The 16,927-nt window shown below is 46.9% G+C and overlaps 6 protein-coding genes across 6 annotated transcripts; 3 read left to right on the top strand and 3 right to left on the bottom strand.

The window, feature by feature from the left end:
* Window positions 1–1,117: 1,117 nt before the first annotated feature.
* Window positions 1,118–2,744, top strand: AGABI2DRAFT_140090 (hypothetical protein; the record flags this gene model as incomplete). Its single annotated transcript, XM_006453891.1, has 11 exons — window positions 1,118–1,252; window positions 1,347–1,396; window positions 1,439–1,467; window positions 1,531–1,598; window positions 1,660–1,832; window positions 2,012–2,044; window positions 2,070–2,196; window positions 2,252–2,297; window positions 2,358–2,477; window positions 2,533–2,699; window positions 2,736–2,744. The coding sequence occupies 11 exons, from the start codon at window positions 1,118–1,120 to the stop codon at window positions 2,742–2,744; spliced, it is 957 nt and encodes a 318-aa protein (XP_006453954.1).
* Window positions 2,745–2,761: 17 nt separating this feature from the next.
* On the bottom strand, window positions 2,762–5,020 carry AGABI2DRAFT_175688 (hypothetical protein; the record flags this gene model as incomplete). The annotated part of the gene is made up of 3 exons (XM_006453890.1): window positions 2,762–4,651; window positions 4,706–4,813; window positions 4,868–5,020. The coding sequence occupies 3 exons, from the start codon at window positions 5,018–5,020 to the stop codon at window positions 3,053–3,055; spliced, it is 1,860 nt and encodes a 619-aa protein (XP_006453953.1). The 3' UTR covers window positions 2,762–3,052.
* A 1,272-nt stretch (window positions 5,021–6,292) lies between these two features.
* Window positions 6,293–9,277, top strand: AGABI2DRAFT_181949 (hypothetical protein; the record flags this gene model as incomplete). Its single annotated transcript, XM_006453889.1, has 7 exons — window positions 6,293–6,793; window positions 6,845–7,190; window positions 7,521–7,793; window positions 7,858–7,871; window positions 7,928–8,331; window positions 8,384–8,548; window positions 8,605–9,277. The coding sequence occupies 7 exons, from the start codon at window positions 6,293–6,295 to the stop codon at window positions 9,275–9,277; spliced, it is 2,376 nt and encodes a 791-aa protein (XP_006453952.1).
* Window positions 9,278–9,302: 25 nt separating this feature from the next.
* On the bottom strand, window positions 9,303–12,160 carry AGABI2DRAFT_213473 (hypothetical protein). Its single transcript, XM_006453888.1, has 18 exons — window positions 12,006–12,160; window positions 11,834–11,870; window positions 11,656–11,768; window positions 11,583–11,591; window positions 11,359–11,531; window positions 11,216–11,303; window positions 11,017–11,151; window positions 10,713–10,963; window positions 10,619–10,658; window positions 10,497–10,563; window positions 10,413–10,442; window positions 10,316–10,360; window positions 10,181–10,259; window positions 10,058–10,124; window positions 9,926–10,000; window positions 9,817–9,864; window positions 9,587–9,689; window positions 9,303–9,533 (listed from the first exon to the last, which is right to left on the bottom strand). Exons 1-18 carry the CDS (start codon window positions 12,080–12,082, stop codon window positions 9,387–9,389), a joined length of 1,584 nt encoding a protein of 527 aa, XP_006453951.1. The 5' UTR covers window positions 12,083–12,160; the 3' UTR covers window positions 9,303–9,386.
* Window positions 12,161–12,540: 380 nt separating this feature from the next.
* AGABI2DRAFT_196541 (hypothetical protein) lies at window positions 12,541–13,957 on the bottom strand. The gene is made up of 7 exons (XM_006453887.1): window positions 13,703–13,957; window positions 13,565–13,641; window positions 13,399–13,511; window positions 13,224–13,338; window positions 12,989–13,172; window positions 12,746–12,932; window positions 12,541–12,686 (listed from the first exon to the last, which is right to left on the bottom strand). Exons 1-7 carry the CDS (start codon window positions 13,930–13,932, stop codon window positions 12,606–12,608), a joined length of 987 nt encoding a protein of 328 aa, XP_006453950.1. The 5' UTR covers window positions 13,933–13,957; the 3' UTR covers window positions 12,541–12,605.
* Window positions 13,958–14,189: 232 nt separating this feature from the next.
* On the top strand, window positions 14,190–16,669 carry AGABI2DRAFT_189272 (hypothetical protein). Its single transcript, XM_006453886.1, has 11 exons — window positions 14,190–14,231; window positions 14,284–14,328; window positions 14,381–14,406; window positions 14,460–14,824; window positions 14,890–14,992; window positions 15,045–15,140; window positions 15,199–15,404; window positions 15,488–15,630; window positions 15,800–16,002; window positions 16,199–16,264; window positions 16,345–16,669. The coding sequence occupies exons 1-7, from the start codon at window positions 14,207–14,209 to the stop codon at window positions 15,265–15,267; spliced, it is 729 nt and encodes a 242-aa protein (XP_006453949.1). The 5' UTR covers window positions 14,190–14,206; the 3' UTR covers window positions 15,268–15,404; window positions 15,488–15,630; window positions 15,800–16,002; window positions 16,199–16,264; window positions 16,345–16,669.
* Window positions 16,670–16,927: the final 258 nt, after the last annotated feature.

Here is a 16,927-nt window from a genome sequence, read left to right as displayed (position 1 = left end):
AGAAGATGCCAAGATCTTGGGGATGAATGATTGTCATTGGCTGGGATTCCGGTCAGTGTGAGAAAGAGTTGAAGTTTAGCGCTCGCTGAACAACGAGGACTACATGTGGTTTCTTTTTCATATGCCCAAGCCAATCGTGTGGACTCGAGGCAGAGAAGCGGCGTACCATCTCATCAGCGTGCGATATAGTAGCTAAAAATGTACCGATCACCGATCTCTACTATAGTATAGCAGATGTGAAGTAAAGGAACTAGTATTTCGCGGGGTTTGAACTGATACCACTGCTAAGTACCTCGAATGGCGAATAGTGGATTGAATAGGAGTAGGTTCTTAAAAATAGACTCGGAGATATTTTAGGTTTTGATGTAAATATGGGTCTGCGTCTCTGACTTATTCCCTTCGGTGTGCGGGTTTGTAGCTGCTGCTAATGACGTTTAGGCCTCATGCAAATGAAATGGTTGCGGTGATCGGCTACTTTGAACTTGAAGTTATCACTGAGTTGCCCTAGACCCAAGTACTGTGATAGCACTTCGGGGGAAGCAAATCGGACAGATACACGACGTCTTTTCGTCATGAGAAGTAGCGAGATTAGAATAAACCATGGCGCGGGTTTATCGATAAGATGGCGCCAATCGAGGGTGGAAGAACTTTCTAACCGCCAGCGCTATCCTGTGCCAGAAGAAAAGCATCGATATTCGTGGAATATATTTTGAGCAGATTTCAAATGATCTCTATTTTGCTGTACTTAATCGCTTTGACCCCTACGTTCAGATCTTTCCCTCAGGAACGACATTGATATTCTTTGCATCAGCGGAGGATGTTTACAAAACTCGTAGCGCCTGTGGAGAATCGATAAACGCCATTTAAGCGCCCCATGTCCTACACCATTCTGGAACATGTCAATCGAGTTTCTGCTTGATCTAGAACCACGAAAACATACCCATTAGGGTTTAAACTCAAGACCCAGAGTTGTGCATGGCTACCGCGTTTTGTGGATGAGTTTTGAGCCACCTATGTCAGAGGAAAGGAGTTATCGAGGCCCGAGAAGTTGGCGTTCGATACGATACGAAAGCCTATAAAAGAGATGCGCAAGCGCGTCAACAGAATATAACAAACCATGGCTGCATTCAACCTCACCGAGACGATTTACGGAGTTGACAGGAAGCCACGCTCCATTCAACAATGGGAGGAGATATCCTACTCAAACACCCAGAAGGTTACCCAGATGGGATGCCAGTCGCCTGTGGCATGGGTTAGTCGAAGCGGTTGTCAACTGTGCAAGAACACTCATATGTCTTTGAAGGTTCTCATCCACGGCAAGAACATACCTCCCAACGCTATCGTAGCCGGCGAGGATAAGAGGCGACCTTTATATATCGCCAGGACTTTTTGGGAGGTAGGCAAATCTCTTATTCATGATACGTCGGATGCTCACCAGTAACCTTGCGGATGTCAAGGGTGGAGTCCGTAAGTTATCCATCAGTGGGGCGCATGATTTCAGGCCTGACTGACGACTCCCGCTCTTTTCAGGTATCGGGGAAGCTGGATCACATTTCGAAAAGGGCGCTTCATTTGCCTACAACGGCAAAGAAATACACGTAAGTACGAGAAACTCGAACAACGATCGAAGGGTTTGACTCAACGATACGGGGTGTTCAGGTTGAAACTTATGAAGTTTTGGTTCCGCTCCAACAAACCGTCAAATATCACATTGCTGGAAATTATAGCATCCCTAGCATCCCTCGTATTTCTCAAGCTGCTCCCATGCGGCCTCCTCTAACCACCGATGGATCATCTGATTATCAAACCGCTCAACTCGTACAGAAATTGCGGTGGGTTTCGCCTCCTTTCACGAAGATAGTGGACATTTACTGACGCGCCATTGTTTTTTTTTTTTCTTAAAAAAAAAATAGGGCTGTCAAAGTTGTAATGGTTATTGACGATTCTATTTCGGTAAAGATGATTTATTTCATATGAAGCAACGAGCCCTCTAAGTCGTAAACATTCATAGATGGCCGGTAGCCTTTGGCGCCAAGCTCGATTGGTGAGCGTTTTGACGCATAAAGAAGGGCTACACCAACACTCATCGTTCAAAAGGCACTGACCGGACTTGTCTCTACCATCGAAACCGATTTCAATGCCAACGGGATTGATCTCTGCTTCCTGAACAATCCTACATTCGAGAGTAACATCAAAGTGAGAATGACATAATTGCGTTGATTGATCAGAGGCGGTATGAACATCTTTATAGAGTCATCACAGGGTTGAGAGTCTTTTCGATAGTGTCCGTCCAGAAGGTAGGCCCGAGGCGGGTGGCGAATAACCGTGGTGGTGTTTTGATTTGACAATTGTTCCAGGATCAACACCCACTGGCTCTAAACTCCAAGAGCTTTTCAATTTGTATCTCCCCTTGGTCGAGGATCCGATGAGAGGCACTCCTCCAACCGTCATAATGGTCATTACGGACGGCGTTCCAAGTAAGCAGCTTGAAATTTCAGATTGAATCAAGAATTTGACAATTTATACGTCTAGCCGATACAGTGGACAAAGTTATTGTCGATGCCGCTCGTCGCCTAGATGATAACAATGTTCCGCTCCGCCGCTTCGGGGTGTCATTCGTTCAGATTGGCGACGACCCAGATGCTGCTGAATATTTGAAGGAGTTGGATGATGATATCGGCACTAAATTTACCTGCAGAGTAAGTGTAGTCTCGCATCTGTCAATAATCACCCAGCCATCCTGACACGTGGGGACTATCAGGACATGGTTGACACTACGCCTTATGATCCGGCCATACCAGAGCTTACTCGAGAAGCCTTCATCAAATGTGTCCTGGGATCCATCGATCCTTACTACGATCAGGCTCGCAGCCCGGCTGAGTTATTCCGTCCTCAATCGCAAAACAGTTACTATCAGCCACGACCATCCCCTGGTTACCCCATGCCACCGTCGTTTGCACATGCCCCGATGATGCCCCGAGCGAATTAGTTGGAGAAGTAGCGGAGAGGGTTATCATGTTACAGGCTATGATTACGTATACACAGCAATACTTCATCTGTTTCCATTCCAGCCTGCTGGGGTAGGACTCTCCTCGACTCCGCCCACATAAGCACCAGTTGCAGTGAAAGCATCCAACATGTTCGAACCTAACATACGTAGCGGCTGTGCACCCTGTTCGCCTGCGTCTCTTTGACCAGGAGGCACACCGAATAGAGTTTCAGTCGGCGCGCCATCTCTTGGCGGATATTCGAATGAGTCTGAGTCATCATCTCCCGTGTCCTCAATACCTCCTGCAAAAGGATGGACTGGAGCAGCTCCTTCAAGATGAGCTTCTTCGTCATTCAGAGAATCACTAGACTGATTTGATCCAAATGAATCATCATCAGAAACTCTGACGCCCTCAGCCGCCATGAGAAAAGCAGCGGAAGGGTGAGCGCCGGGGTTGAAATCGTCGAGTGAGTCGTCAGAATCAAGGCTATCGTCAGCAGGCGCAGCACCATCGTCAATGATACCCCCCATTGTCAACGCTCGTGAGGAAGAAGTAGGAACTTCGAGGCCGACGCGACGCATCATACTGTCGAAACTGGCGTCCATTGAGCTGTCAGTGATATCGGGAGGGCCGCGATCTTGATACTGTGAGAAGGAGGGAGGAGTCGGTAGTGTGCTGAGGCTAGTCTCAGTAACACTATCAGTCGTTCCATAACGGCGAGGTTCCCGCACACTACGCAGGATGTCTTGTTTGATTCGCGCAGACGCGTGCTTAGAAGGCGTTGGTGCAAGCAACTTGTGATCAGCAGCTCTAAGTCGTACTGGTGACATCATCACCGGAGGAGACATCCCAGGCGGTAGAACATCGAAGTCATCATCATCATCCTCGAAAGGCGGGTTGGAGGTTCCAGCCGATTTGTGTGATGGCAAGGAATGAGAACGGTTAGGATGGCGTGGCGTGGCAGTAGTCGGATCGCGAAGATCGACTACGCCGCTCCATTTACTTGATTGTGTGCCCGCGGGAATGTAAGGATTGAGGCGTTTTATCGGTGATTTGGATTTACTGCGAGGTTTCAAAGGAGATGTCTTCTTGGCGGTCGCTGTAACCGAAGGCAAATCATTCCCTGAAGTGAACTGATGGCGTAATAGATTTTCGCGTAGTGTCGTTTCCTTTCCTTTGAGCGAAGTTTGGACCGAAAGAAATTTGGGTTTAGACGCTGGCGTCGGTTCATCGAGATGAACGGTAGTGTTCGTCACAGCGGACGGAGTGTCGAAAGTTCCTTCATCGGTAAGAGAGAAATTCTTAACTTCGTTGCTTAGCTTTACAAAGGGTGACTCTAGTGATGCAGACCACGAAGGAGTCTCCATACTTCCTGCTGTGGTATCCTGGATACGTGTTTTATGAGCCGCGGCTGGGGTGGAAGAGAGTGCGTCTTGATTCGGATGGAAAGAAGATTCTGCCGTGCTATGACTAGAGTCCTCTCTATGGTCAACTCCAGCTTCCCGAAAGGTTATATCTTCACTTTCTGTGGCGTCCTGCATCGTATTTTCTGTGGCCGCCTCTGACGCTTCTTGCTCGGAGGGGAATTCATTAACCGTCGAATGGTCATCGGATGTAGGTATCCGAATTTGCGCTGCTTGCTCGTAGAAGGACGTCCAGAACTTTCAATTCGAACGCTCGATCAATTGGACTCATGTTGTCAAGTTAGCACGCACCTTAGCTGCTTCCCTGACGGGCTCGGTGCCGACTGCGTAACGCTTCACTGCGGGAAGGAGTTTGTTGGCGAGAGCGTTGTGGATCTTTGAGAAGTTTTCGTCGATATTCTGCAGCTCTGTGCATTAGCCGCTACTCCTTGAATCCATTCATTCGATACTGACTTGTAGTTTTATCGTGATGAGCTGTTCAATCTGTTCTATTTGATCATGAACAGGCGCAGTGGTGTCCAAGCCAGGAACTTGGATAGATGCAGGGTCTGGGCTGGGCTTCCATCGTGGAGGGTTCGGAAAGACGCGATCCCGGGGGCTGGACATGTATTAGTTACAGTGCAGGGCGAAATCACTGCGGACACCAGAATGTTTACCTCACGTGATACTCATTTATTGATCACTCTCCGAGATCTCAAATAATCCAGGTCAATTCAGGGTTGGCTAACACCCTGGTACACTCTGAACAATGCCTGAACGTTGGCTGAACCTGGCAAAATGTTTTCGTGTCAGAGAAGAGAACTGAACTAAACTGCCCGAAAACGCCTGAAAATCTTTTTTTACTGAGCCATCATGAATGGTCGATCATTAGATTCATTACTCATGCTACACTGGTAACTCTGGTGCTTACATCGAAGGAAAGGATGGCGATACTGGCATGGGCGAACGCTCTAAAAAAAAAACAGAAAGCGGAACGCCCTACAGTATGAGGGAACACACTGGTACTCCTGCAACCCCAAGATTCGGTAGGAGTGGAAAATCGCATCGAGGTTACGGATCATTAATTCTAATCTCCGTTTCCGCCATGGCAGGCCTAGAGTCCACGTGGATGCCACATATGTATGCCCTGCACTTGTCAGTTCCCTCGAACAATCCAACTGCCGGGGAAGTTAGCGACTGGAGCCGTTCGGATTCCCTCTTCCGTCTTACTCTTCAATTATCCATCCACATGGTCTGAAGATCACGCCAAGCTATTGTTAAAACAAATTCTCTGGGAAAAAACCATTCGTCCTGCAGCTGAAGTCGGGGGCTATCCTGCACTTTGCGCCACTCCTGCAATCAGGAACGCTGTGGTATCAGGTTCGACAGACAGTCGTTTAGGGGCCGGAAATGTCACTCGAGATAACTTCGGGGCCACCGTGTGTAACCCAAAAATGACCGACGGGCCGCCGTATGTCATGGTGGGATACTATCTTGCACAAACGATCTGCCATCAAAGAAAATTCTACAAGAATGGTACATTGAATTGGAACGGAGCTTCTGTGGTTGGAAGAATCTTGTTGTCATTATGCGGAAGCAGCTCAACAAGGCAAACGAAGAGTCAAGATCCGGGAGGAAGAGGACGATTTCAGGGAACGATTGAACCTTCGAAGCCAAAATACTCAACTCGTCATGGTCTAGGACGACGAATTCTGCCGCTAGTCATGCTACCACATGCTCCCTCGTCATGAGGTCCTAGGAAGGGACGGGACCGGTGAAGAAAGTGTCAGCAGGCTCTCCTTTGTTTGGCGTATCAGAACTTCAACCTCAAAGTGATTCAGGTTTTAAAGGCCCACGAGAAAACTCGCTGTGGGATTGACCCATTCCGCGCTAGTACTGATGAGGTTCTCAAAGCCCATCTATCTAATCTCCTTTCTCTTTGGGCTTGCCGATGCCCAACTTGGTTTGAGCGATGGTTTCACTTCTTTCAAAACATCGACTTTCTCTATGCAGTTGGTCAGAGATTCACAAACGCTCTACTCTCTGATGCCTTCTGGTTCCGAATTCGATTTTATCCCTCGCGATAAAATGTCTCAACGCGAAGCGAATGGTCGTTATCATTTGGGGGACATTACCTTTAGGGCTCGGCAAGTTGGACGTTCACAATGGGTATCTGGTGACACGTCGACCACCCGTCGCAAGCTGACACCGTTGTCTGTATCTGGGAATACTCTCGCGGCTGCCAACCTTGGCCCCACTCTCCCATCCAATTCGCTTCTGGATATCACACGCCGTTGGGTAGATCATGATGGTCAGGTACAGCTCCTCTTCGATGTCAAAAATAGTCAAAATTTTGCTGTAGAGATTGGTTCACTTGGCGTTCCGTTGGAATTCAATAATGTAAGTGTAGACCTATCAGACCTTTTGAACGTTATTGATTCTCCCGGTTAGATCTTTACTGATCGCACTGGTGCGGATACGAACGAAAAATGTAGCGTGTTCGATCCGTATATCGGACAAGACGCCGGATTCGTTCAAGTGACGCCTTTACTTGGAACTCTTCCGCCTCTAGTGGTCGTGCCCGTTGGCAAATCTCCCTTAGAAGGGTGGAGGTTCCTTCCAGAATCGCCGTCTGGTGCGCCTTTCTATCAGTCGCAGACGTTTGAAGGACTGTATGAGTGGCAATTTCATACTCTCGCGTGGGCACAGAACGAATGGTCGCGTGTCACTCCTTGGAACGCCCCTACGTCTTTCACTCTCCAACCCGGCCAGACGCGCACATATGGGATCGAATTTCGTATGGCGTCATCTATCAGAAATATCGAAACCGCTCTACAGGATGCCCAGCGTCCCGTTGCGGTGGGTCTTCCGGGATATATCCTCCCGATGGATCAAGTTGGAAAGCTTTTCCTCCACAACTCTGCAGCGTCTGTACAGTCTATGAGCGTTACACCATCTAATGCTCTGTCGTGGACCAGTAACTCTGATGCCAAAACGTCAGGGTGGGTGGGCTTTGATATCACGGCTCATACATGGGGCCGTAGTCGTCTCTCAATTACATACAGCGACGGGTCTCTTCAGACAGTGCATTACTACGTCACTCATGGGGCAACTCGGGCCATTGCAGATCTTGGAAACTTTTTAACCACTGCTCAATGGTTCGATGACGCATCTGATCCCTTTAAACGTTCCCCTTCTGTTATCAGCTATGATCGTGAAGTCGATGCCGTTGTGAAGGATGACCCGCGAGCTTGGATTCCTGGTCTCAGTGACGAGGCTGGCGCAGGATCCTGGTTGGCGGCGACAATGAAACAATATGCCCAACCCAGCCAGGCGGAGGTGACTAAACTTGAGCAATTTGTCAATACGGTTCTTTGGGGTTCTATTCAGAATAGCGATGGTACGTTTCTCGTTCCAGTTTGTACATTCATCATCTGTTCTAAACTCACTATATGCTGTGGTAGGAACCGTCAAGAAGGTGATTTCATTTGTTAACCTAAATTCCTAGAAGTGAAGTAATGACATCCGACGCAGGCCGTATTTTTCTATGAACCGACTCTATTGCCCAACTACCCTTACCCAGACGACATCAATTGGCGTAATTGGTGGTCTTGGGACCAATCTGCATCATTTGCTGTCGATCGTGGCTATGACTACATCCACGTCGCCGCAGCGTATTGGGCTATGTATCGTGTGGCTCGAAACTATCCTTCCCTCGTCCATACTCACGACTGGCAATGGTATATCAGCAAAGCCGTCCTTACCGTGTCTGCCATGTCTGGACGAAGAGTTGGGTTCACGAACTTCGGATTGATGGGCGAAACTGTGCTCACACTGTTATTGGATGACCTAAAGAGAGAAGGTTTAACGACAAATGCAACCTCAGTGGAGGACGCGATGAGGGACCGAGCAAACGACTGGGCTAATGAGCGATTCCCGTGAGTTGGAACATTCACAGTGAAGGACGACTACTGAGCCAGGACCTTTCAGATACGGGTCGGAAATGGCATGGGACTCGACGGGTCAAGAAGGTGTTTATGCTTGGACCCGTTATTTCAATGATACAAAAACCGCTACGAATGCCTTAAACTCTATTATTGCATATCAGCCCCTCATTCCACACTGGGGTTATAATGGAAACGCAAGGCGATACTGGTTCGTCATAAATGCGATCGAAATGCATGTCCATGACTTCTGACCCTTTCCAATAGGGATAATATCTATGGCGGCAAACTCATGCGTTACGAAAGGCAGATACATCATTATGGAAGTGGTCTCAATTCTCTTCCTCTGATAAGCGAATTCCAGTCGTCTCCATCGGATATCTTCCTTCTCCGTCTTGGCTTCGGCGGTCTGACTGGTCCGTTATCCAATATTGATCAAGATGGTTTCGCTTCGGCATCTTTCCACTCTTTTCCCGATACCCTGAAGTGGGATGGTTACTCTGGAGACTATGGCCCGAACTTTTCGGGTCATGCAATGGGAATGGGGACGTTCATTATCAATCATCCGGATTTCGGCTGGCAAGCCTTCGGGGGAAATATTGTTGCGAAGTCTCCGGCTATCCAAGTTCAAGTGAAGGATTCTATTCGACGTCGCGTGTATTTGGCGCCGCTCGGAACTTTACTGACCTTGGACGCTGGTGCCTTCTCGACTGTGGCGTTCAATCCAAGCACAAAGCAGGTAGATGTGACTATTACAGCTGCTCCTGATGGTGCAAGTTCTGCAGCTGCGGCCCCTCAGGGTCGTCTTTTGGTGGAGCAGAAGGCTAGGATATCTGGTTTTAATGGTTTGAAGCCCTCTGGCAATGTTTCCGTCGACGCTGGAGCTTTCGTTATTCTTTTTTCATCTGGGCGAGGACAGCTTACGCTTGTTCCTGCCTAGATAACAAATTCTTTTCCGCCCTTGTCTGTACACGTAGCTTGATTCGTAACAAGGTGTAAAATATTTATACACAACATGATCATCGTTATATGAATTATCCCGGAACAACTTAAACTGAACTCGGGTTGGCATGTTTCTCCTCTGAACCCTTCTCATCAGATTCCGCACCCTCATTCTTTTGCATGCTATCCATGAGATGCGGCCTCCAACCGGCAGATTTCCAAGGTTTGACTCCCGAACGGTACAACTCATCGACCTGTCAATGTTTGTCAGACAAATTGTCAGAAAGAATAAGAACAAAGAACCAACCTCTTCCAAGCTTAGGCCTTTTGTCTCGGGAACAAACAAGTAGACATAGAAATATCCAAACACGAGCATTCCAAAGAAGATCAATAAGATAAGAGGCCCAATTCTGCAAAATTGTCAAGTAAGCACCATATCAACATTTACTGATATTGAAGACAATGATCGCGCATAGGTGCTCCATCGGACGCCCCATCACTAGCGCACCGAGTGCCAAAGATGAAGTTTTCACATACTTAGCTGCAATTCTTGGTGCAAAGAAGGAAAGAAGGAAGTTCCAAAGCCTGCGGAAAGAAGTGTCGTTAGTGATTGGGTGAAAATAGACTTGCACTCGATGGTTCTTACCAATTCGTAGCACTACCCAAGGCAATACACTTAGCTCGAACTCGGAGGGGGAAGGATTCGCCGAGATAAACCCATCTGTTAGAGTTATACAAGTTCAGTACGTGTTGGACTTGGAAGATTGTCATGACGTACGGTGTTGGGCCCCAGAAAATGGAGAAAGAAAAGACGTGTAAAATAGCAAAAGCTATGAGAGTGTCGCCTATCGGTGCCCCGCATGAGCCAGATCCACTTTGCTTCACACATACGAAGGCTCACCTCCTTGTCTATTACGGTGAGTGAGTTGATCTGCTGGTGTACCAGCGGGCGCCAAAGTGAAATGTCCAACAAGTCCGGCCTAGTATGGGTGTTATTCTGTGAGCTCAACTATATTTTCGAATCTCCAAAACTCACGATGATCGAACAAGCAGCCTCGAGTAATGCCCCCCAGAGTAAAGACTATTGAAAATTCAAAATCGTTCCCAGCCTGATTATAATAGAAAATATTAACCTTCCTTCGTCCCATGGATTCGATGAGGTGCTAAGACAGAGAGTGTCATCACCTTGATTATCAACAACGCAGAAGAAATCATACCAGTGCTGGGAAAGTTCCCACTACAGAAACTGCGCCAAGGATTGTTTGAATTACATATGGGCTCAGGCTAAGGAAAAACGTTAATACCCGTTTGAAGGATAGATCAACTACACGAGACTTACGAGGTTCCTGCACTCTGGAAGAACGTATCACCGTAATAGTCTATGAGGTGCCTTTAAGTCGGTAAGAATGTCGTAAACAATTGTGAGTACTTACAGTAGAAATTCTGACCATTCAACTGTTGAATGAATTGAAGCATCATCCCATGTCCAGTTCGCAGCCACAACTTATTCCTCGTAGAGAAACATTCTGCCCAAGTCGCTTTTCCTCCTTCATTTTCCGCATTGATAGCATAGTCCAGTTCTTCAATAGTTTCCTCGACCAACGGGTCGTCAATGGGAACACCGTTCAACAAGCTAACGACAGTCTTGGCTTCTTCCCGCCTCTTGGTTCCGAGTAAGTGACGCCTGAAAAATCGATTATGAACATCATCATAGCTTCTCAGTTGAGGGAGACGTACGGTGATTCCGGCAAAAAGAAAATTCCAGAGCATAGAATTAAACCCCAAGCAAGCTGAAGTCCAATGGGGACGCGCCATGACGCAGAGCCGTCTATGGTATGCGTGGCTAGGTCCAATATGTAGCTCAGGAATATTCTAACCGAAAAAAATACGTGATCAGGTCGACTCGGACATCCAGATCTTCAGAAAAAAAACATACCCCATGATAATTTCAAGTTGATATAGTACAAGCAGCATTCCTCTCAGAGCTTTAGGAGCAGTTTCTCCATTATACAATGGCACGATGGCTATTCGAGATGCTGTCAGCTCCGTTTTTTGTGAAGTGAGGATAGGTCGCCCCACCTGACAAAGCTCCAACGCCAAGTCCGGCAATAAATCTTCCAATGGTGATTTGTACTATTGAAAATTGAGTACCGGTCTGAACTGCCACTCCAACCGTGAAGATGGCACTCCAAAGAAGGATAGAGGCTCTACGACCAAAGCGGTCGGAAGTGAAAGCCTGGCTTAAGGCACCACTAGATGCAAGATTGAGTGTAGTCCGAACTAAAGACCATCACGTAACTTACACGAAAGTTCTAATTATTGGTCAATATACAACGTCAATAACCGAATAAAAAGTACAAGTTCAGAGAAGCGCACCCTGCAGATAAAAGCGACGTAATAATTGACTGTCTTGAACTGGACAGGAAGAATTCCCCATCCGCTCCTTGTTCTCCAAAACGGCGAACGAAATCAGGCATAATCAAGCATCCCTGTGAACACGAAGCCATAAACCGTTAGTCCATTGCATACAATATCAACGAAGCGGAAAACGAACCGAAATGACACCAATGTCATATCCAAATAAGAACCCTGACCATTAAATTTATTCGTTGGGAAAGAAGACCTCCTTGTTAGTGTACGCACCTCCTACAAAGTGGAATAGTAAGTCAAACGGTGAACAAAAACAAGAAAACAAGCCGAAGCTGCTCGACGGAACCAAGTACTCACCAAAAGCAACGAAAGCAGCCAAGACTATAGCATGGCGATTCGTTGGTACCGCTCTAACAGTAGGAACACCTTTCATGCTTTACACTGTGAAAGATTTCAATGTCCAAGGTGCGGAGAAGGTTGACTCTCCGGAAATGGTCAAGTGAGGAAGGCAGGAAAAGCGAAGCCACTCTTCGGCCCAGAAGTCTTTTGTGTCCACTTTCAGCATCCTCAAAAATATTTTTCCGCCGCGGTGGAAAAACGTGGATAGAAGCAATCAGAAAATAACTGTCAGCTGACGCTTGAAAGAAGACCAGAAAAGACGGACCGCTTAAACGGACCGTCACTACCATGTGTTTCTCCTGTTGGACGTCAGATGTACCGTCACTTGTCCATTCATTATATATATAATTAGAGGTGGAGAAGTGGTTAGAGAGGGGTTTATCAAATGATGGTTGTACACTCCCTCTATCTGTGGTCCACAAAGACCCCATGGGGATTGCCTCTTAAATCACATTATTCACGCGCTCTCCCCGCTTTTCGAAAATTGACCTTGTTTGCCTTATCTTCATGCGGGTGAATCAAAAGTCAACCATAAGAATTCGGATTCTGTATTTCAATCATTGCATCAGTCCGAACTCCTCTACCGTCTCATAGAATTCTTTAATGATTCTACGCTGAGCATCTCTCCCCGTCTCGCCCTGCGTGTCACTATTAATATCGCTGTCATAGATAAAAATATAGAGAAAAGCTTGCTCACGGGAGTATCTGCGATCGCTCGTACGACGATGTACTTACGCCCGGTCAAAATATCTTCTGTAACTTCCCCAAAGCTGGCCCCATCAGCAGTGGTAGAGAATGCATGCTTTGAACCAGTAGCGAGACCTCCTGCCTCCTGGACGATAACTACACCCGCACAAACATCCCACGGCCAACATCCGATTTCCCTAGCCGCCCATTGTCAAGATGATGCTGACCCACTGCAAAGTACCTGATAACATACCAATATAAATCGAGCCCACCCTGTGCCACCAGCGCACAGTTTAACGCAGCACTTCCCACGGAACGCATTGAATGTGCGTTTTTCCCTCCTATGACACCCTCGGCTCCGTCACCCGCTAGACGCGAGTAGGAAGCCGCTTTGGCATCAACAGTGCCCTTGCGGCGATCGGAACCCCATTCGACACCTATGGCGGAATTTTTGATTTTCTTTGTCTACGAAGGGCTGATGACCCTACCGATGAGAGCCTTTTGCAAACTCTGTAGAGGACGAGGAGATAATAGGGGTAGTTTGGCAGGTTCAGAATCGATTCCTCTTGTCAGATACGACCCTTGTCCTTGGACTCCAGAATACTATGGAATATATCAACATTGTTGTGTTGTCAGTATATGTATATGTGAACATGTCCTGACCAGATGATCAAGGAAGGGGTTAAAGATGACTCCTAAGACCGGACGCCGCTTGTATATCAAACCTAAAGATATGCAGGCGAATGGAAATCCGTGGACAAAATTGGTTGTACCATCTAAGCTACAGCTTAAAGAGAGAACATGGATGATTTAAATCGCTTAAGCGCACCAATCGGGTCCACGCAATAGGTTGGATCATCTGTTAATGGATCGCGGACACCTTTTGAGTAGGATTCTTCTCCGACACTTGCAAAATATGGTCATATTTGATACGACAAGGGCCAGAAACAAAATACTGATTACTCACAACTTGAAAGTCGGATACTTTTCTTTGATCCTGTTCTTGACGAGCTCTTCCACAGCAACATCCCACTTTGTGACCAGGTCTACTGCATTCAACTTCTCTTCCACAGAAGAACCTGCACCCTGAATTTCTCTTGACCCTTCGAGTATGAGATCCCCAGCCTCACGGGCAAGTTGCTTCGTAAATTGGAGAATATTTTGCAAATCGTTGGCAGAGAGTTCCTGGGTGGACATGATGGGGATGATGAAACCGATATAACCCGAATTAATTATCGATCAGTGGAGGGCTTGCGCGTCAAAGAGGCTTTAGCCTAGAGTCAACTCGGGTACCCACTACATAGAGACAAATATCGGCATATCATAACTACACGTTTGTGGCGCGGAGAACACGTTCATTGCGGTTCAGAAGGGCAGGAGATAAGATAAGATGTCATATAGCAGCATAGTTCCCACGGCGTGAACACGCGTCGAGCCGTCCACGCAAGCTGCATCTTTCTCCAACCCCGCCATGTTCCTTACACGCTCAGAATACGGTAAGTGTATTTGATTTTTAGACAGACATAGAGCTGAATACCTATGCCTCAGATCGCGGTGTCAATACTTTCTCCCCAGAAGGCCGTCTTTTCCAAGGTACTTAAACAATTTATATTCAGTGTCGTGCTCATTTAACGCGATCGTACAGTTGAATATGCCATCGAGGCCATTAAAGTATGTCTTAAGGACCTGGATACAAATTGAAACCTTATACGCTCTCCCCGCAGCTAGGTTCAACTACAGTTGGAATCAAGACGCCCGATGGTGTAATTCTTGGTGTAGAAAAGCGCGTCCAATCTCCCCTCCTTGAAGCCTCCTCAATCGAAAAGATCATGGAAATCGACAATCATCTTGGTTGTGCCATGTCAGGTCTTACCGCTGATGCTCGTACGATGATCGACCATGCGCGTGTTACAGCTCAAAATCATGCCTTTACTTATGACGAACGTATCAAAGTTGAGAGTGTGACTCAGGCTGTGTGTGATCTCGCACTACGATTCGGTGAAAGTGTGCATGATGAAGAGGCAATGATGAGCCGTCCGTTCGGTGTTGCATTGCTGATTGCTGGTATTGATGAACATGGACCCCAGTTGTACGTGCTTCCCCTTGTCATATCATCTATGGTTCCGTGTTTACTGAAATTCAAGGTGTTGATAGATTCCATACTGACCCTTCAGGAACCTTCGTACGATATGAGGCAAAGGCAATCGGGTCAGGGTCAGAAGCCGCCCAGAGCGAATTACAAGATAAGTGGCATAAAGTATGTATCTTCGTACCTGCTTTGTGATATTCTAAGTAATGGCTCTCCGCAGCAAATGACGTTAAAAGAAGCTCAAGTTTTGACGCTGCGTGTGTTGAAACAAGTGATGGAAGAGAAGCTTGATCAACACAACGTTCAACTGGCACAGGTATATTGGTCTAGAACTTCCTCATTATTACCATGAGGGCTGATGGTCCCACAATTAGGTGACAAAAGATAAAGGGTTTGAGATTCTAGATGAGGCACGACTACAAGCAGTAATAGAAGAAATGTAAACTAGACCTGGTCACACGATTTCGGGATTCACTGTTTTTTTTCACAATGCTCCTCTTGAGTCGCCTGTCCGCCTAAAACCAGGAACCACGATATGCGAATTTAGCCCAGGTCTGCAGCGTCTTCATCCTAGGCCAGACTGAGATGAAGAAGCAAGGCTTGAATCAGACAAAGATACCCCCATAACTGTAGTGGTGTCGCGCAACTGAGCTTTCTACTCACCTTACAATGGCTTCAACTTCGACCAATACGTCTTTGGGCAATCTCGCCACTTCGACAGCTGATCGGGCGGGCTTATGATCTCCGAAAAATTCAGCGTAGACAGCGTTTACAGCAGCAAAGTCATTCATATTTTTCAAGAAAACCTAGACGGAAAGGTGGATTCAGAAATGATTCACATCAGCTGAGAAGTCCATGACGAAATTTGTTGCCGTGTCGGAGTCATCTTATTGACCAGACATAGGAAAATGTCAAGGATGTAAGATTAAAAAAAGAAAGGAGGCCTAGTTATTGTGGTCCGTGATGAAGACTCACAGTAGTCTTAGCAACCTTGCCCAATTCCGAACCTGACGCCTCGACAACGGCTTTGAAATTCTTCAGAGCCTGTTTAGTTTGTTCTTCAACACCCCCTTGAACAATTTCCATCGTCTGAGGATTTAACGGGATACATCCTGAGCAGAACAGAAGGTCGCCGACTTTGATAGCCTGAGAGTATGGTCCGATAGCAGCTGGAGCCTCTGATGTGGTATATCCATAAGGCGATGAGGATAATGTAGATCGACACCGTAGATTTGGATGGTTCGGATTTAAGGGCACACGGAGGAAGAAGAGATAAGATGCGTAACACCGATATGAGATGCGCCCATGGACCGGGCGATGCGAAGTAAAAATAAGAAAATGAGCAATGACGAGAGGAGAAAAACATCAGCTTACGAGTAGTGTTAACAATCTTCAAACTCTCATGCGTAGTCACTTTAGTTGACATGGTCCTTGAAGTCACTAATACCGATAGGAACAGGAGTGATGGTGGTAAGTAAGCGTAAACTGGTCCAACGGCCCGGTAACACGCACATACACACCTTTTCCGACACACTGACTCCCGAGTCTTGTTGTTATCGATCCGAAATAATTCCATCGATATGTATCAACATTCGTGCATAAGAACTGTCTCGGGGACCTTCCGCTAATACCAATTATCCGACGATGTCCCAGTACACCTTGAGAAAAGACTCGTTGGGCGCCTCTTCTTGCGAAAAACATCCTTGATTCAGAAATTGGCCGAAGTTGAGTATCTTTTATATCTGGAAATGAAACTTGTTCTTGATGAAGTCAATCTGGTCGACAGATGCTGCGGTGTGATGTTTTCGAATCGAAGTGGAGGGAAGGCGACTGACTTCTCGGAACAAAAAGCGAACACCTGGTTTGAACCCTTCACACGTCCTTGGTCCCTATGACAGGTGTTGATCATCACTGCCGAGACCCGGCCGAAGTTCAACGCTCAACGCTGACTCCAATTCGGGTTTCTATGTACGCTTCTCAACGAAGGTAAGTCAATTGTATATGCAGCATGCATCTGGATTTGCGTCAGGGATGCATCTTAAGCATCAGCAGCAGTTCCTTGAATTACTGGACAAGACTAAAGTCATTTGCACTCATTCCATG

The sequence above is a fragment of the Agaricus bisporus genome (genome assembly GCF_000300575.1).
Source record: "Agaricus bisporus var. bisporus H97 unplaced genomic scaffold AGABI2scaffold_1, whole genome shotgun sequence".
NCBI classification, from domain to species: domain Eukaryota; kingdom Fungi; phylum Basidiomycota; class Agaricomycetes; order Agaricales; family Agaricaceae; genus Agaricus; species Agaricus bisporus.
Note: the sequence above shows the minus strand (reverse complement) of the source record. Positions and strands in the feature narration are given on the sequence as shown.